The sequence below is a fragment of the Artemia sp. Qi Xiang Cuo genome, chromosome 16 (genome assembly GCF_049724085.1).
Source record: "Artemia sp. Qi Xiang Cuo chromosome 16, ASM4972408v1, whole genome shotgun sequence".
NCBI lineage: Eukaryota > Metazoa > Arthropoda > Branchiopoda > Anostraca > Artemiidae > Artemia > Artemia sp. Qi Xiang Cuo.
The window spans coordinates 11,140,588-11,159,052 of record NC_142809.1 but is presented as its reverse complement, the minus strand read 5'-3'; the positions used below and the strand labels follow the sequence as shown (position 1 = coordinate 11,159,052).

General features: G+C 33.1%; 1 protein-coding gene across 1 annotated transcript in view; it reads right to left on the bottom strand.

Moving 5' to 3' along the window:
• The window catches only part of LanB1 (laminin subunit beta-1), a 233,786-nt gene that overhangs the window by 94,335 nt on the left and 120,986 nt on the right, over positions 1 to 18,465 (bottom strand). The window contains exons 10-13 of the mRNA XM_089102239.1: positions 11,882 to 12,152; positions 10,261 to 10,381; positions 5,175 to 5,302; positions 187 to 382 (exon numbers count right to left, since the gene is read on the bottom strand). Coding sequence (XP_088958365.1) covers positions 187 to 382; positions 5,175 to 5,302; positions 10,261 to 10,381; positions 11,882 to 12,152 — 716 coding nt within the window. The remainder of the gene's footprint in view (positions 1 to 186; positions 383 to 5,174; positions 5,303 to 10,260; positions 10,382 to 11,881; positions 12,153 to 18,465) is intronic.

Genomic DNA, 18,465 nt, shown 5'->3' with positions numbered 1-18,465 from the left:
CATGCCCCCTCTTTTTTCCACTCCAAACCGATGTATAAACAAAAGGCAGTTTGCATAATTTAGATCTATTGCACCAGGGGCGTGTGGTTTATACCGACCCAACCATCACACTGAATAGATTTTTCAACTATTCTGAACGAAAGGACAGTAAAAGAAAATGAACATAAACAAAGAAGATGTGCTTACCAAACCCACTTCCAAGGGTGTATATACCCATGCTGAAGATATACTTTTTGCAGTCTTCGGGGACATTGTCTTTTGCATTGTAGAGACCATAGAAATGCTCTCCGCATCTATTGTAAGAGTACTCTTGAAGGCGAAGGTCCGCGGCTTGGTCTCCGTGGAAGAATGGAATAGCATCAGCCCGAGGAATTAAGGCAATCTACGTATAAAGGGAAGCGTTTATAACCCAATGTATAAATGTAATGACAAATTTTGTATAATATATAAACCACAAAACTTCAAAAAAGCCATAAAAATAAAGAAAAGTTAGTTACTTCTATTAAACCATTGTAGGAGTTTCATAGACAAAGATCTGCAGCTAGGGCTATTTGGAAAAATGGGATATCATCAGCTATCGCATAAAATGAACATACGTATCAGGAGAAAAACAAATTTCCCAAAAATTATATCAAAACAAATATCAAAAATTATATTTTAGATTTAACATTTCTCCAAAAAAAAAAAAAAAAAAAAAAAAAAAAAAAAAAAAAAAAATGGAAGGACAAGAAGAAGTTATAGTCTTAATAACAGAGAAATACCTAGCTTGTCGTATCAGTTTGGGAAGACAATTCCATGCCCTTTTTGATAACTCAGCTATATTTTGTAACTCTACCTACAGTTTCATTACACGCATTTTCTATTCATATTATCTTACACACTTTTAAATATATATATATATATATATATATATATATATATATATATATATATATATATATATATATATATATATATATATATATATATATATATATATATATATATATATTTTTTTTTTTTTTTTTTTTTTTTTTTTTTTTTTTTTTTATATATATATATATATATATATATATATATATATATATATATATATATATATATAAATATAATATATATATATATATATATATATATATATATATATATATATATATATATATATATATATATATATATATATATATATATATATATATATATATATATATATATATATATATATATATATATATATATATATATATATATATATATATATATATAATATATATATATATATATATATATATATATATATATATATATATATATATATATATATATATATTCTTCAGGTAAAAGTAAATTTTTTCAGGTAAAACGGACAGGGTTTATGTGTGATAGGGTTTATAAATAAAGAAGACTCCAAGTCTATTTTGGGTTGGAAAGGCGTTAAAAATTAAATTCTAGTTGCAAAAAGTGCAAGGTATTGTAGCTGTCATAGTGGTATCTACTCCTTTATAACAGGATAACGAAAAAAATAGTCCCTGCATTAATTTTACATACAGTTGCAAGAACAAATAGACTAGATTCAGGTAGAAGGAGGCCATTTTTATAATACTACCGAGAATCTAGAGAATGCAGCCAGACGGCGTACAACCAGACTGGCATTCATGGCATATTTGCAGATTGAATGGAAACAAGAGTATTTGGGATAAATAGGCCGGACATTTTAAAAATGTGTTAAACCGTGGCAAAATTGTAGGAAATGATGTGGAAAATAATAAAGGAATTTTGCTAACTTAGAAGTGAATGAAGATTATTTGTAAGAAGTTAGGGGCAGTGTTAAAAGGTTTGAAAATAATAAGGCTCCATTTACTCATAGTACCATAAATTCGTAAATGAAATGAATACGTAAATGATGGCAAACGAGTTTTAAATACGCTGGTTACGAAGCTAAAGATAAGATATGGAATGTTATATAGTCAGAGAGTATTATTTCCCCGAGGAAGTGTGTTAGTGTATAAGTAGTTGAAGTGTTCCTTTTTTTGGGTCATCCCAAACACGCTAATATGCGTCGGGACCTATTTTGATATTGTTGGTATTATATGCAGTTTTGTTTTTTTAGCATTATATGGAGATTTTTATGTTGTTTTTTTTGTGACCCATTTGTTAATAAAAAAAAAAAAAAATATATAAACATGATGTTTTTTTAAACGGGAAATTACCTAGTGATTCTAGGAAAATTTCCCAAAGAGGGTATTAGAGTGAATGAAGTTTTGCATAGGCATTAGCTTAAAATCGATAGAAAGCAAATTGCTAAGCATCACAATACTTATTAGACTAGGAGATACTACTGTCTGAAATATCAGACCCTTTCAGTACTTAGTTTAATAGCTTCAGTAGACTCAGCCAATAGAAAAGCTTTAGTGAAGGCCCTGTCCTTGTAGGGTATAACGGAAAAGTACGTTAAAATGATTAGTGCTAAGTATTAGGATAACATTAATGTAGTAAGTTAGGAAGTGAGGCTAAAAGGTTGCCTCTGTGTGGAATTTGGTGTGGAATTTTTTTCTCCGCAGAGATAGTTGTTATGTGGATGTAGAGCTGTATAATAATGAGTTTGCAGCCATCGTAAACAAACCTTGTGGTTTTTGTAGACGGCTGCTGTAAATTTGTTTGTATTTTTTATGTTAAATAAATTAATTTGATTTGTGGAATTAGGAGCTACGTTGGGCAGTCTCCGGTTGTCTCCGTTTACATTTTGTTGGAATTTCTTTACAGGAACATTGCAGAGGTTAAAGTAGATTATGACTTTAATGGAGAGATAAAACTGTCCAAGACTTAGATGCGTATATTATTTGACTGTCTTAAAATTAAATGTTTGAAAATTAAATGCTTTAAAATTAATATCAAGAAGATTAAGTCACTTAAATTAAAATGAATGAGGATTAGTAGGTGATTTTACTTAGTAGGGAATAGGAAAGTTGACCAGATGGAAAACTTCACACACATGGGTAGCATTATTATTACGTATGGTAGACACAGTGAAGATCTAAAAAGTGAGCCATCTATGGCTCTATGGCTAACCTGGCACAAAGTCTTTTCAACAGCTGGAAAAGTTTTGACCAATAGGATGCCATGGTAGTGACAATAGCCCTATATGGCTCTGAAGTGTGGGTGCTTTGTAGGGTTGAGGAAGATATGCTAGATGCTTTCCAGAGAAATTACTTAATTACTTTTGTACTTGAACAAGGGCACAAGCTTTGCAGCTCTCCCTAGCACTAGGACGAGGCAGACGGTCACATTCCATCGGGTGCAGCCAAGGGCCAAAATAGCAGTGATTTCGAGCCCGAAGGGGTCCCATCGGTGGCCGTGTTGTCTGAACCAAGAAATGGGTTCGATGTCGGACTTGATGGTATTTATCTAGGATTTTCACTGACCTCCATGCCTTTTTTTCCAGCTTGAGAGTGGCTTGCAACAAGGTACCCAAGAAACAACGGAGTTATCAGGCCTGCGACAGGCATGGCTGAACCAGTGGAGATGGCGGCGGCAAATGATTGCTTCCAGGTTCAACTTCTGTCCACAATGTTGTCTTATCATTTCGTTCGAGATTCGGCCGCGTAGATTCAGTCCGAGCATATGCCTAAATGCACCTGTGGTCAAAGGAATGCAGAGCCTGAGTTTCAGATACTTTTATTGGCCATGCTTTGCATCCGTATAGGAGGACAGAACAAACAATTGAACATTCATACGCTCAGCGTTTCGTCTTAATACTAAGATTCCTCCTTTTCCAGAGTATTCCACGTAACTGTGAAAAGACTGAGGACGCTGAGCCTGAAGGAATGCAGAGCCTGAGTTTCAGATACTTTTATTGGCCATGCTTTGCATCCGTATAGGAGGACAGAACAAACAATTGATTCATACGCTCAGCGTTTCGTCTTAATACTAAGATTCCTCCTTTTCCAGAGTATTCCACGTAACTGTGAAAAGACTGAGGACGCTGCGCGCACCAATTTCATTACTTCATTCACCATTAATGCCTATGATTGGATCAAGATATTTGAATTTTTTGATTAACTCAATCTGGAAGTGATTCAGTATTAGAGGTGAGTTTTCTTTTCTCGATAAGGATATGGTGATATGGATGTTGCTGTGAACGCAACAGTAACAGTAACAATTGGTCTATGATGGTTTCTTTTTATGAAATCAAAGGATTTCGGTCGGTAAATTGGATTTTTAGATCCAAAGGCTATTTTATTTAGGTAGCTCCGAAATCGAAGGAGCTTAAAAATCCCGTATTCTTTTCTTCTACACCTTTTATATTTTACTCTTTTTACAGGGAGAATAAAACGTGAGTGATGTATTAAAAACATTCACAGGAATCACAGGAATCATAGACCAATTGTTACTGTTACTGTTGCGTTCACAGCAATATCCATATCACCATATCCTTATCGAGAAAAGAAAACTCACCTCTAATCACTTCCAGATTGAGTTAATCAAAAAATTCAATTCAGTTAATCATAAAATGTGAGTGGGGAAGCCAAATGTGAGTGAAATAGACAGGAATCATAAGAATCACAGGAATCACATCGTCAATCTCATAGAAGCAGCTTCGTGGTTGGGTATATGTTTTAATGACATTAGACATTAAGCTGTACGAAAAATAAGGTTGAATCTCACTTTCTAGTGCTATAATAAAAAAATAAGTTAAGATGGCTAGGTCTTATTTATGAAAGGTGATGGTTTTCTAAAATCGTAGTTTTGCAAACGAGTTGGAGCCAAATGAAAAGTATGGCGTCTTCGAATACGTGGAAGATAAAGAAAAAAAGTCTAAAGTAAGTATGGCTGTGTGGCTTCATGGGAGATTGTGAAGAGTGAAACCCTAAACATAGCAGAATTGAGGTGGACAGCAGGGTTGCCACCTGTAGTACAAAATTGCTATTTTAGCAATATTTCATTGTGTGTAACACTGTAGCACGTGCTCAGGGTTGCCACCAGTAGCACGAAAGTGCTATTTTAGCACTAGTACAGTCAACTCTTTGACTGTAGTGCCGAAAATCGCTGTGTAGCACCCACGTTTGGCAAATTGTGGCATTTTAGAAACGCAGATGTGTCGGCTTAGGGTGGCTTGGTACTACAACGAGTTTGTCAATAGTAGTGTGCAATATATCATCAGGATTTTGTGTTAAAGGAGTGAAGCAAAGGCTTACCGAGTCGATCAGAACAGATGCCCTTGGTTGTTCTCCTTGTGTGTCATAGCTCTTGAATTCTATTCGAACTTTGTACTTTTTACCCCTCTCAAGGCATGTTGGGGGGTAAGCAATAACATCACGGGATCCTGCAAGTAAATAATTAAACAGGATGAAAAAGAGAACTATCCAGATGGCGAAAAAGTTTTAAATTCCGAATTTAGAAGGGAATTTGGGAAGAGTTTCCGTAACAAATTTTAATGCATTAGTACAAAAATATCTGAGTACATTATGTTCCTCCTAAATTATAAATAGGCTTACCTACTACTTTCGAACAGTTAAAATTTAGCTCCTTAATCCCACAGAGTACTTCTCTTGACAAAAAAACTGTAAAGGAAATGTACATGCAACAAGTGTCATTACCCTTCCACTATCCCTAAAACCACAATCTATTTGTATCTTTTTTTCATTTTAACCACGAAAAATGTTATATCGCCATCTCCCGTCTTATTTCCGTAACTTCTAACTTAGGCACCATCTAATTTTTTTTTACCCTCGAATGGAAAAGGCAGGGTTGCTTACATAAAAGAGGAGATTTGGTGATAGACACAGTGCAAAATGGGTGAAAGGCTTGCACGATGGCGGAGGTTTATAAATACCCTAAAGAGGAGGTTTATTGCCATACTCTAAGTGAGAAATAAGTGAACATTTCTAAAGCCTGATTCCAAGATAAACAAAGACCGTTCTACTAATAAAAGTATTCTAGCCAATCACTGCTCTAAACTTTGACCAATAGCATCATTTCTTGATTAAAGCGATCACGTCTACAATCCAAATTTCCTCGGATTGGCTTAAATTTGCAAACCTGAATTTTGAATTCTAAGTCTAGAAAGAATTAACTGACCACCTCCTATACCTAGAGAGTTAGTTCTCTCCTCCCTTGTCTTTTTACCTCTATCTTCCCTTTTCAATGTGCTTAATCCAATTATTTTGATTGGCATGGTAATTTGTTGTTGTTTAATTTATTTTTTTTCTTGTTCTTCTGTTTGATTTTAGTGCTATTATTTAATGTAATGCTTAGTCTCCCACCCTCACAGGCCAAAGAACCTTTGCGTCTAAAGCTTTGTGATTTTATCTGTTTTCTTTAAATAAATTGATCGAAGTTTTAAAACTAGGATTGTAACAAAGCACATATAGGAACCTGGCTTTAGTTTGTTCTTGGTTTTTCCGTTTTTGAACCATTTGATAAATAGATAAATTATTCATGGTAGAATTAGTTAATGCTTTACCTGCTAGATGTGGGCTGTAGTCGTTTCAAGTAAACTAAAACCAAGTTTTATTCTATTATAGATGGCCACCCGCTCCGAAAATTCGGGGCAGTTTCAAAAATTCAGGATTTAAGGACACATTCCCGGTGTCAAATAAATCGCCGAAATATCCTTAATTTTACTAAACAATTATTAATAAACACATGATAATATGAAGCTAATAAAAAGTTTGGCGTAATATCTTCTACTTCACTCTACTATAAAACAAGATAAACATAATTCGAAGATGACCTAATACAAGATAAAGAAGCTAAAAAAAAAAAGTTCAATCCGGAGTTAGAAATTAAGTATGAAGGGGTGGTGTAAACCAAGGTCTTGGAGGGGCAGTTACTCCCCTGCCCCAAAGAAAATTACGCCACTGACCCCAAGAATTCAATGCTAGATTTATAGCTACCATGTATTTTCGGTTATTTAGGTGTCAATATTTTCACCTAAGCATAGTAATTTACCTTAAGTTTTAAGCTCTGTGCGCAAGTTTTTGATATACAGTTTTTCTGAAGCCCTATAGTTTTAATGTTTCAATGGCGAAGTTGTGCTATAACTGTCGAAAGACAATAACTATATCATCATTCGATAGCTGAAACCCATCTACCCAGCATTACCCATATACCAAATTTAATTCTTAAAATTTGATCTACATTGTTTTAAATAGCAAAATAGGGTGAAGAGAAAAATTTCATCCCTGAATTTGAAAATATGTAAATTAAAGGAAATAAGTTCTGATAAGTGAAAATTATCTTTCTGTCTTTATTTGCCATATTTTACCTCCGATCAGACTGCTAAAATTAGTATATTATAGGGAAATTGGTATATTTGATATATTACAAACATTAAAAACAAGAAAAACAATAGGGAAATCTTTTCATTAGACAGTGGAGATAATTATCAGTCCTGGTTGAACTTCGCTGGAGTAAGGATGCCAGGACTGTTTTGAAAAACTTTGCCTTTTAGTTTTATCTGTGGCATGTTGTTGTGAGTTTTCTTTCTTTCATATATTTTTGTTTTGCTGAGGACGGCCCTTGGACTTAAGGCCGAAATATTCATCCAAATTACCTTCACTGTCTCATGAAAAGATTTCCCTATTGTTCTTCTTGTTTTTGATGTTTGTGATGGAGAGGCAGTGTGGTCTTCGTCGCTATTGATATATTATTTTTCTAGAGTCTAACAGATTTAATGCTTCAACGGCAGTTATGCTATAACTGTCAAAAGACGATAGCTATACTATCATTAGACAGCTCTACCCATCTACCAAATTTAATTGTTGAAATTTGATCCACATTTTTTCTTTTAATTGCAAAATAGAGTGAAAAGACAGAAAAGCCTGCAACATAGGAAAATTTTCCTATTATTTCAGCAAGTCTAGATATTTTTCGAAAAATTAAGATAGAAAATCGGGTTTAATTTAAATAAAGCAGTGGAACGGGTTTTATTTAACTTAAAACCATTTTTCTCTCTTAATTTTTCGTAAATGGAAAAGCAGTAAGGTCTAAGTATCTAGATCTTTTTCTAAAAACCGGTCTCTGTAGTATCCTAGTTTCGGCTTGGTGAATGAATAGATCAGAACATAATTAATTAAAGCAGGGTTGCCACCAGAGTCAGTTCCTAAAGTGCTACAATTGTTCAAATTCGCGTGCTACATAGCGATTTTTGGTGCTATAGTCAGAAAATTGACAGTAATAGTACTAAAATAGTGCTAAAATAGCCCTTTCGTGCTATTCTAGCACTATTTTAGCAACCCTGAGTATGTACTACAGTGCTACATATAATGAAATAGTGCTAGAATAGCCCATTCGTGCTATTCTAGCACTATTTTAGCAACCCTGAGTATGTACTACAGTATATAGTGTGTACTACACACTATATACTGTGTATGAGTATGTACTACAGTATATGTACTACAGTGTGTACTACAGTATATATAACGAGTATGTACTACAGTATATATAACGAAATAGTGCTAAATAGTACTTTCGTGCTAGAGGTTGCAACCCTGAGTTAAAGCAACATTGAACACTGTTGAAGTTCTGGATATTTTTTCTAATGATGAATTTAGTGACTATCTTGTGTCCTAATTATCTGTGTGTACTAGATACATTCAGTTGTCTTGTTTTGTGATTAGTCAGACAATTAAAGTATTTGTAGTTCTGGAAGTGTTTAAAATGTGAGTTGTATTAATTTATCTGTTTTTATTGTTTGTTCTTTTTTTTCTCTTGTGTTAGTTGTCGTTTTCTTTATATGATTTTATTTTTTTGAAACTGTTTCTTTTTCCTTAATTTTTTTTTCGTTGAAAAAGGCTCCCGGACATGGAGTCGAAATATTTGGATTTTTTTTTATCATTTAAAGCTTTGTTTTTGTGTTTTTCTCTTTTGTTCTTTTTTTTCTTTTTCTTTTGTTTTTTCTTTATTTAAATTTAACCCATTTTTTCCCCTCTTAATTTTTTTTTTATATAAATCAGATTTTTTAAGATACTTGTTTTAATATAGATCAGAAATTAGTAAATTCGATTATATAAGTATACTGCGTTTTCGTGCAAGTTACAGTTGTGCATTTATTGCAAAATCGCAAGTTTCACAGGAAACATAAACCAAAACACGTAAAAATAAACACATAAACAACATAAACACAGAAATTGGGAAAATATTAACGTCAGCAAGCGAAGAAGTAATTGAAACTCTTTGCAGCAAAACTCTTTGGTAACTCTTTGGTCCACTCTTTAGTAAAAGTGATGCAACTTTAGACCCAAATTTTTTATAAATTTTAGTGAGCCCCCAGATAAATACAGAAAGAGTGGGGGTATGCTACACAGAAATAAGTTTAGAAAGATGAGTGTCTTCTAATCAAATAGAACAAAGAGCATAAAAAGCTGCAGCAAGAAGAAACAAATCTACAAGGGTTGTTTAAAGAATGGCAGACCATAGGGAACGTACTCCCCCCCCACCTCCTAGACTTCCTTACCTCTCCCTTGAAATTTGAAAATATGTAAAATAAGTGACATAAGTACTAATCAGTGAGTATTGCCTTCCTGATTTTACTTTGCCGTATTTTACCTCTATCAGATTTCGGAAAATAATTAAAACTAGGGATTGGATTGGAGGTAATTATTTTACCTCCAATCAGACTTGTCATCTTCGTAAAATAAAACACACTCAAAATCCTTTTACTCCCTTTATTAAGTCAAACACAAATCCTGTAACGGCAAGTGATATTGTATGCAACATGACACATGGACCAACATCAAAGGTGCAGCTTGCTTGACGTCTTTAAAGATAGAGTTCGAAAGTTTTTGGCTTGTCCCTAATTTTTTTTTTTTTTTTTTTTTTTTTTTTTTTTTTTTTTTAGTATTATATTACGCATTTTTCTCTCTGCAGCCAATTTTCCCAAATCAAGTGAAAATGACATTGAAAACTGAAAAATGAGCCATTCATTACCACAAAGGCAAAGATATATTAAAGAAAACTGACCTGTTTCTCTGGATACTTGAAATATGCAGGCTTACCTTAGTTTTGACCAGATTTTTTTTGCAGAAACTAAATTTCAACCGGGGGGGGGGGGCAAACTTGGGTCTTGAGCGCGTTGTTGCCCACCTACCACATACCAAATTGCGCCCTGCGTTATTGCATCTCTCTTTTTTTTCTCTCTGGGCTATTAGTTAGAGAGTATTAGATGTTTATTTATTCACGCTTAATTTTCAATAAATAAATATCATATGAACAGTTTTCCACATTCCTTAAAATAAAATTGATTTGAAAGTCGAATGAAGTACGATGCAAATAACTTACCAGATTCGAGTTGTACAAATTTTATATCATCTTCTGGAAATGCATTAGCACAGGGTCCATCAGGATCAACGGGCTCAAATCTATCAACTATTACTCTCACATCTTCCCATCGGCCGGGCAACTAAAAAAAAAAACATCTTAGATTCCGTACAAAAATATGGGTCTTTGCTGGGTTCACAGCCCCCCCCCCCCCCAATTCTAGGTAACTGACTGAATCCATCCTTACTGATCATTATAAAAATTATTAATTATTAAATGCAAATTACGACTTATATTGAAGGAAAGTTTAAGTTTAAGGCTAGGATTTCAAATCTCCCTGTGGCAGCAAGTTCAGTGGCAGCGCTGTGGAAAAAGTTCAAATATGCCAGGTGAAAGCCGGACTAAATGACACCTGGTGTAAGATATATCTTCACAAACTATGGGCAGATATTTAGCTCCCTTGTGATTTGGACTACGGTTTCAAGAATTTATATCGGAGAGTTAGATTCCAACTTCAGCTTTTCTTTTCTGACAAATGTTTTTTTTTTGTTTTTTTTTACAGGTAACAAATGGTTGGTACTGGATAAGCAAAATGACACTTGGAATTCAGTTATCATCAGCAGGAGGCATAAAAATGTCTACATATCCCCTTCCCCCCAAAAGAAGTCTTAATTTTGACGACTCCTTTTCACAAGATTTCCTGTACTTCTCACACAAGATCTTTTGGAGAGGGGAGAGGTGTTCTATTGAATAAGAAGGAGGGATCCTTTACATAAGGGACCTCAGTTAATCATAGAAAAAATTAAGTGGTTTGAAGATTAATACCATAATAGCACAGTGGAAGAAGATTACATTTAATTTTGTTGTTCAGTACCAGCAACACCCAATTTGAATAGCATTCCATCCTACCTGAACCCCATCAGATACAAGATGCAAAATATTAATAGTGTCCGGACAGAGATCAATTAAACGCTAGGCACGATAAAAGCAATTCCCTTGTGCAATTCTATCTATAATTATTTATAACTATAACTATATATATATAACTCTATATCTATAGATATCTATAACTATAATTATCTATAGTTATTTTCGAATTTTTTTTTTTTATTTCCGGGTAGGACTTTTATTGTTGACAATTTTGACTCCAAGTATAACTTCATTTCGCAACAAAATATAGTTCCAGTGTTTTCCGTATTCTCATGAATATTTTTCGTTTTCTGGGTGTTTCCTTGCTTTCCAACTTAACTTGAGAATAAACTAAACTCTCCCATGACTCCAACTCCCAAATTGAATAGTAGACAAAATTTTCATTTTACCAAAATTTTCAAAATTTGTATTTGAGAGAAGATACCTACTTAGGGGAAAAAAATTACCCTTCCTGGTTTTAAAACACTAATTAAAATATTAAAGTAAAAGACCAAAAAAAATGATTGGATGATTTATTATTTTTAAATACAAACCCATACATTAATATGAATATTGCCTTTGGCGGTTTTCTAGTTAAATAATCCAGTATAAAAAGAAGTTACCACATTCCCTATTGATAAGCACGAGAATCAAAAGGATTCCAGACAAACATATGAAGATCCATATAATTAGAATGAAATTTCATAGAAAATAAAACTTAGAATAAATTTACCTGTGGCTCATATCTAATCACCAAATCATAATCCATACTCTGTGGAATACCATCTATGTCAAACTCCAAGAAAGAATCTTTGAAGGCCCTTACAAATCCAGGGCCTGACCACGTTTTATCCCTTCCATCTCGGTATGGCTCACGAATAATAAGTTGACCGCTTTCAGGGAAGTTCGAATATTCAGCTTCGAATACTTGATAGTCGGGTAGACCGGCAAAATATCCCTGCTCCAACTCATCACAACGTCGACCACGAACGTTTGGTCGACAACTAGAAAGATTCCCTGTTAAATTCTCTTTTGTCTGTTTGAATTACAGTAAAATGTAAAAGATTTTTACCTCCCTCATAGGCGGGTACTTGTGTAGTAACACCCACCATATATGGGCAGTCACTGTTATTTTACTAGACCAGAAAGGTGTTATCCCTTAATTCATCAAAACGTTTCCAAAAATGTCGTTACATTTTGCAAAAATTTTGTTCCCCTTATTCACCATGTTATATTTGCACATTAGATTTTGTTCCATTTAGAATAAACGTAATAAATTTTTACATCTATCATAGAAGAATAGCGGGTTGTGATACCCCTTTGAGAAGTCACTGGTAGTTTACTAGACCAGAAAGATGTTATCCCTTAATTCATCACAACGTTTCTAAAAATGTCGTTACGTTTTGCAAAATTTTGTTCCCCTTATTCACCATGTTATCATGAAACGGATCTTCTAAGATAGATGTAAAAATTTATTATGTTTATTCTAAATTAAACAAAATCTAATGTGCAAATATAACATGGTGAATAAGGGAAAAAAATTTTGCAAAATGTAACGACTTTTTTGGAAACGTTGTGATGAATTAAGGGATAACATCTTTCTGGTCTAGTAAACTACCAATGACTACCCTTCTCAAAGGGGTATCACAACCCGCTATTCTTCTAAGATAGATGTAAAAATTTATTACGTTTATTCTAAATTAAGCAAAATCTAATGTGCAAATATAACATGGTGAATAAGGAGAAAAAATTTTGCAAAATGTAACGACATTTTTGGAAACGTTGTGATGAATTAAGGGATAACATCTTTCTGGTCTAGTAAACTACCAGTGACTACCCTTCTCAAAGGGGTATCACAACCCGCTATTCTTCTAAGGTAGATGTAAAAATTTATTACGTTTATTCTAAATTGAACAAAATCTAATGTGCAAATATAACATGGTGAATAAGGGGAACAAAATTTTGCAAAATGTAACGACATATTTAGAAACGTTGTGATGAATTAAGGGATAACATCTTTCTGGTCTAGTAAACTACCAGTGACTACCCATCTCAAAGGGGTATCACAACCCGCTATTCTTCTATGATAGATGTAAAAATTTATTACGTTTATTCTAAATTGAACAAAATCTAATGTGCAAATATAACATGTTATATAATTATAACATTTATATAACATACAAATATAAATTTTGCAAAATGTAACGACATTTTTGGAAACGTTGTGATGAATTAGGGGATAACATCTTTCTGGTCTAGTAAACTACCAGTGACTACCCTTGTCAAAGGGGTATCACAACCCGCTATTCTTCTAAGATAGATATTAGAAGAATAGCGGGTTGTGATACCCCTCTGAGAAGGGTAGTCACTGGTAGTTTACTAGACCAGAAAGATGCTATCCCTTAATTCATCACAACGTTTCCAAAAATGTCGTTACATTTTGCAAAATTTTGTTCCCCTTATTCACCATGTTATATTTGCATATTAGATTTTGTTTAATTTACAATAAACGTAATCAATCTTTAGATCTATCTTAGAAGAATAGCGGGTTGTGATACCCCTTTGAGAAGGGTAGTCACTAGTAGTTTACTAGACCAGAAAGATGTTATCCCTTAATTCATCACAACGTTTCCAAAAAAGTCGCTACATTTTGCAAAATTTTGTTCCCCTTATTCACAGTGCTATATTTGCACATTAGATTTTGTTTAATTTAGAATAAACGTAATCAATTTTTACATCTATCTTAGAAGAATAGCGGGTTGTGATACCCCTTTGAGAAGGGTAGTCACTGAAAGTTTACTAGACCAGAAAGATGTTATCCCCTAATTCATCACAACGTTTCCAAAAATGTCGTTACATTTTGCAAAATTTTGTTCCCCTTATTCACCATGTTATATTTGCATATTAGATTTTGTTTAATTTAGAATAAACGTAATCAATTTTTACATCTATCTTAGAAGAATAGCGGGTTGTGATACCCCTTTGAGAAGGGTAGTCACTGGCAGTTTACTAGACCAGAAAGATGTTATCCCCTAATTCATCACAACGTTTCCAAAAATGTCGTTACATTTTGCAAAATTTTGTTCCCCTTATTCACCATGTTATATTTGCAAATTAGATTTTGTTTAATTTAGAATAAACGTAATAAATTTTTACATCTATCTTAGAAGAATAGCGGGTTGTGATACCCCTTTGAGAATGGTAGTCACTGGTAGTTTACTAGACCAGAAAGATGTTATCCCTTAATTCATCACAACGTTTCCAAAAATGTCGTTACATTTTGCAAAATTTTGTTCCCCTTATTCACCATGTTGTATTTGCACATTAGATTTTGTTTAATTTAGAATAAACGTAATAAATCTTTACATCTATCTTAGAAGAATAGCGGGTTGTGATACCCCTTTGAGAAGGGTAGTCACTGGTAGTTTACTAGACCAGAAAGATGTTATCCCTTAATTCATCACAACGTTTCCAAAAATGTCGCTACATTTTGCAAAATTTTGTTCCCCTTATTCACCATGTTATATTTGCACATTAGATTTTGTTTAAATTAGAATAAACGTAATAAATTTTTACATCTATCTTAGAAGAATAGCGGGTTGTGATACCCCTTTGAGAAGGGTAGTCACTGGTAGCTTACTAGACCAGAAAGATGTTATCCCCTAATTCATCACAACGTTTCCAAAAATGTCGTTACATTTTGTAAAATTTTGTTCCCCTTATTCACCATGTTATATTTGCACATTAGAATTTGTTTAATTTAGAATAAACGTAATAAATTTTTACATCTATCTTAGAAGAATAGCGGGTTGTGATACCCCTTTGAGAAGGGTAGTCACTGGTAGTTTACTAGACCAGAAAGATGTTATCCCATAATTCATCACAACGTTTCCAAAAATGTCGTTACATTTTGCAAAATTTTGTTCCCCTTATTCACCATGTTGTATTTGCACATTAGATTTTGTTTAATTTAGAATAAACGTAATAAATTTTTACATCTATCTTAGAAGAATAGCGGGTTGTGATACCCCTTTGAAAAGTGTAGTCACTGGTAGTTTACTAGACCAGAAAGATGTTATCCCTTAATTCATCACAACGTTTCCAAAAATGTCGCTACATTTTGCAAAATTTTGTTCCCCTTATTCACCATGTTATATTTGCACATTAGATTTTGTTTAAATTAGAATAAACGTAATAAATTTTTACATCTATCTTAGAAGAATAGCGGGTTGTGATACGCCTTTGAGAAGTGTAGTCACTGGTAGCTTACTAGACCAGAAAGATGTTATCCCCTAATTCATCACAACGTTTCCAAAAATGTCGTTACATTTTGCAAAATTTTGTTCCCCTTATTCACCATGTTATATTTGCACATTAGAATTTGTTTAATTTAGAATAAACGTAATAAATTTTTACATCTATCTTAGAAGAATAGCGGGTTGTGATACCCCTTTGAGAAGGGTAGTCACTGGTAGTTTACTAGACCAGAAAGATGTTATCCCTTAATTCATCACAACGTTTCCAAAAATGTCGTTACATTTTGCAAAATTTTGTTCCCCTTATTCACCATGTTATATTTGCACATTAGATTTTGTTTAAATTAGAATAAACGTAATAAATTTTTACATCTATCTTAGAAGAATAACGGGTTGTGATACCCCTTTGAGAAGGGTAGTCACTGGTAGCTTACTAGACCAGAAAGATGTTATCCCCTAATTCATCACAACGTTTCCAAAAATGTCGTTACATTTTGCAAAATTTTGTTCACCTTATTCACCATGTTATATTTGCACATTAGAATTTGTTTAATTTAGAATAAACGTAATAAATTTTTACATCTATCTTAGAAGAATAGCGGGTTGTGATACCCCTTTGAGAAGGGTAGTCACTGGTAGTTTACTAGACCAGAAAGATGTTATTCCCTACTTCATCACAACGTTTCCAAAAATGTCGTTACATTTTGCAAAATTTATATTTGTATGTTATATAAATATTATAATTATATAACATGTTATATTTGCACATTAGATTTTGTTCAATTTAGAATAAACGTAATAAATTTTTACATCTATCTTAGAAGAATAGCGGGTTGTGATACCCCTTTGAAAAGTGTAGTCACTGGTAGTTTACTAGACCAGAAAGATGTTATCCCTTAATTCATCACAACGTTTCCAAAAATGTCGTTACATTTTGCAAATTTTTGTCCCCCTTATTCACCATGTTATATTTGCACATTAGATTTTGTTTAATTTAGAATAAACGTAATAAATTTTTACATCTATCTTAGAAGAATAGCGGGTTGTGATACCCCTTTAAGAAGGGTAGTCACTGGTAGTTTACTAGACCAGAAAGATGTTATCCCTTAATTCATCACAACGTTTCCAAAAATGTCGTTACATTTTGCAAAATTTTGTTCCCCTTATTCACCATGTTATATTTGCACATTAGATTTTGTTTAATTTAGAATAAACGTAATGAATATTTACATCTATCTTAGAAGAATAGCGGGTTGTGATACCCCTTTGAGAAGGGTAGTCACTGGTAGTTTACTAGACCAAAAAGATGTTATCCCTTAATTCATCACAAAGTTTCCAAAAATGTCGTTACATTTTGTAAAATTTTGTTCCCCTTATTCACCATGTTATATTTGCACATTAGATTTTGTTTAATTTAGAATAAACGTAACAAATTTTTACATCTATCATAGAAGAATAGCGGGTTGTGATACCCCTTTGAGAAGGGTAGTCACTAGTAGTTTACTAGACCAGAAAGATGTTATCCCTTAATTCATCACAACGTTTCCAAAAATGTCGTTACATTTTGCAAAATTTTGTTCCCCTTATTCACCATGTTATATTTGCACATTAGATTTTGTTTAATTTAGAATAAACATAATAAATTTTTACATCTATCTTAGAAGAATAGCGGGTTGTGATACCCCTTTGAGAAGGGTAGTCACTGGTAGTTTACTAGACAAGAAAGATGTTATCCACTAATTCATCACAACGTTTCCAAAAATGTCGTTACATTTTGCAAAATTTTGTTCCCCTTATTCACCATGTTATATTTGCACATTTGATTTTGTTTAATTTAGAATAAACGTAATAAATTTTTACCTCTATCTTAGAAGAATAGCGGGTTGTGATACCCCTTTGAGAAGGGTAGTCACTGGTAGTTTACTAGACCAGAAAGATGTTATCCCCTAATTCATCACAACGTTTCCAAAAATGTCGTTACATTTTGCAAAATATTGTTCCCCTTATTCACCATGTTATATTTGCATAATAGATTTTGTTTAAATTAGAATAAACGTAATAAATTTTTACATCTATCTTAGAAGAATAGCGGGTTGTGATACCCCTTTGAGAGGGTAGTCACTGGTAGTTTACTAAACCAGAAAGATGTTATCCCTTAATTCATCACAACGTTTCCAAAAATGTCGTTACATTTTGCAAAATTTTGTTCCCCTTATTCACCATGTTATATTTGCATATTAGATTTTGTTTAAATTAGAATAAACGTAATAAATTTTTACTTCTATCTTAGAAGAATTGCGGGTTGTGATACCCCTCTGAGAAGGGTAGTCACTGGTAGTTTACTAGACCAGAAAGATTTTAACCCTTAATTCATCACAACGTTTCCAAAAATGGCGTTACATTTTGCAAAATTTTGTTCCCCTTATTCACCATGTTATATTTGCACATTAGATTTTGTTTAATTTAGAATAAACGTAATGAATTTTTACATCTATCTTAGAAGAATAGCGGGTTGTGATACCCCTTTGAGAAGGGTAGTCACTGGTAGTTTACTAGACCAGAAAGATGTTATCCCTTAATTAATCACAACGTTTCCAAAAATGTCGTTACATTTTGCAAAATTTTGTTCCCCTTATTCACCATGTTGTATTTGCACATTAGATTTTGTTTAATTTAGAATAAACGTAATAAATCTTTACATCTATCATAGAAGAATAGCGGGTTGTGATATCCCTTTGAGAAGGGTAGTCACTGGTAGTTTACTAGACCAGAAAGATGTTATCCCTTAATTCATCACAACGTTTCCAAAAATGTCGTTACATTTTGCAAAATTTTGTTCCCCTTATTCACCATGTTATATTTGCACATTAGATTATGTTTAATTTAGAATCAACGTAATAAATTTTTACATCTATCATCGAAGAATAGCAGGTTGTGATACCCCTTTGAGAAGGGTAGTCACTGGTAGTTTACTAGACCAGAAAGATGTTATCCTTTAATTCATCACAACATTTCCAAAAATGTCGTTACATTTTGCAAAATTTTGTTCCCCTTATTCACC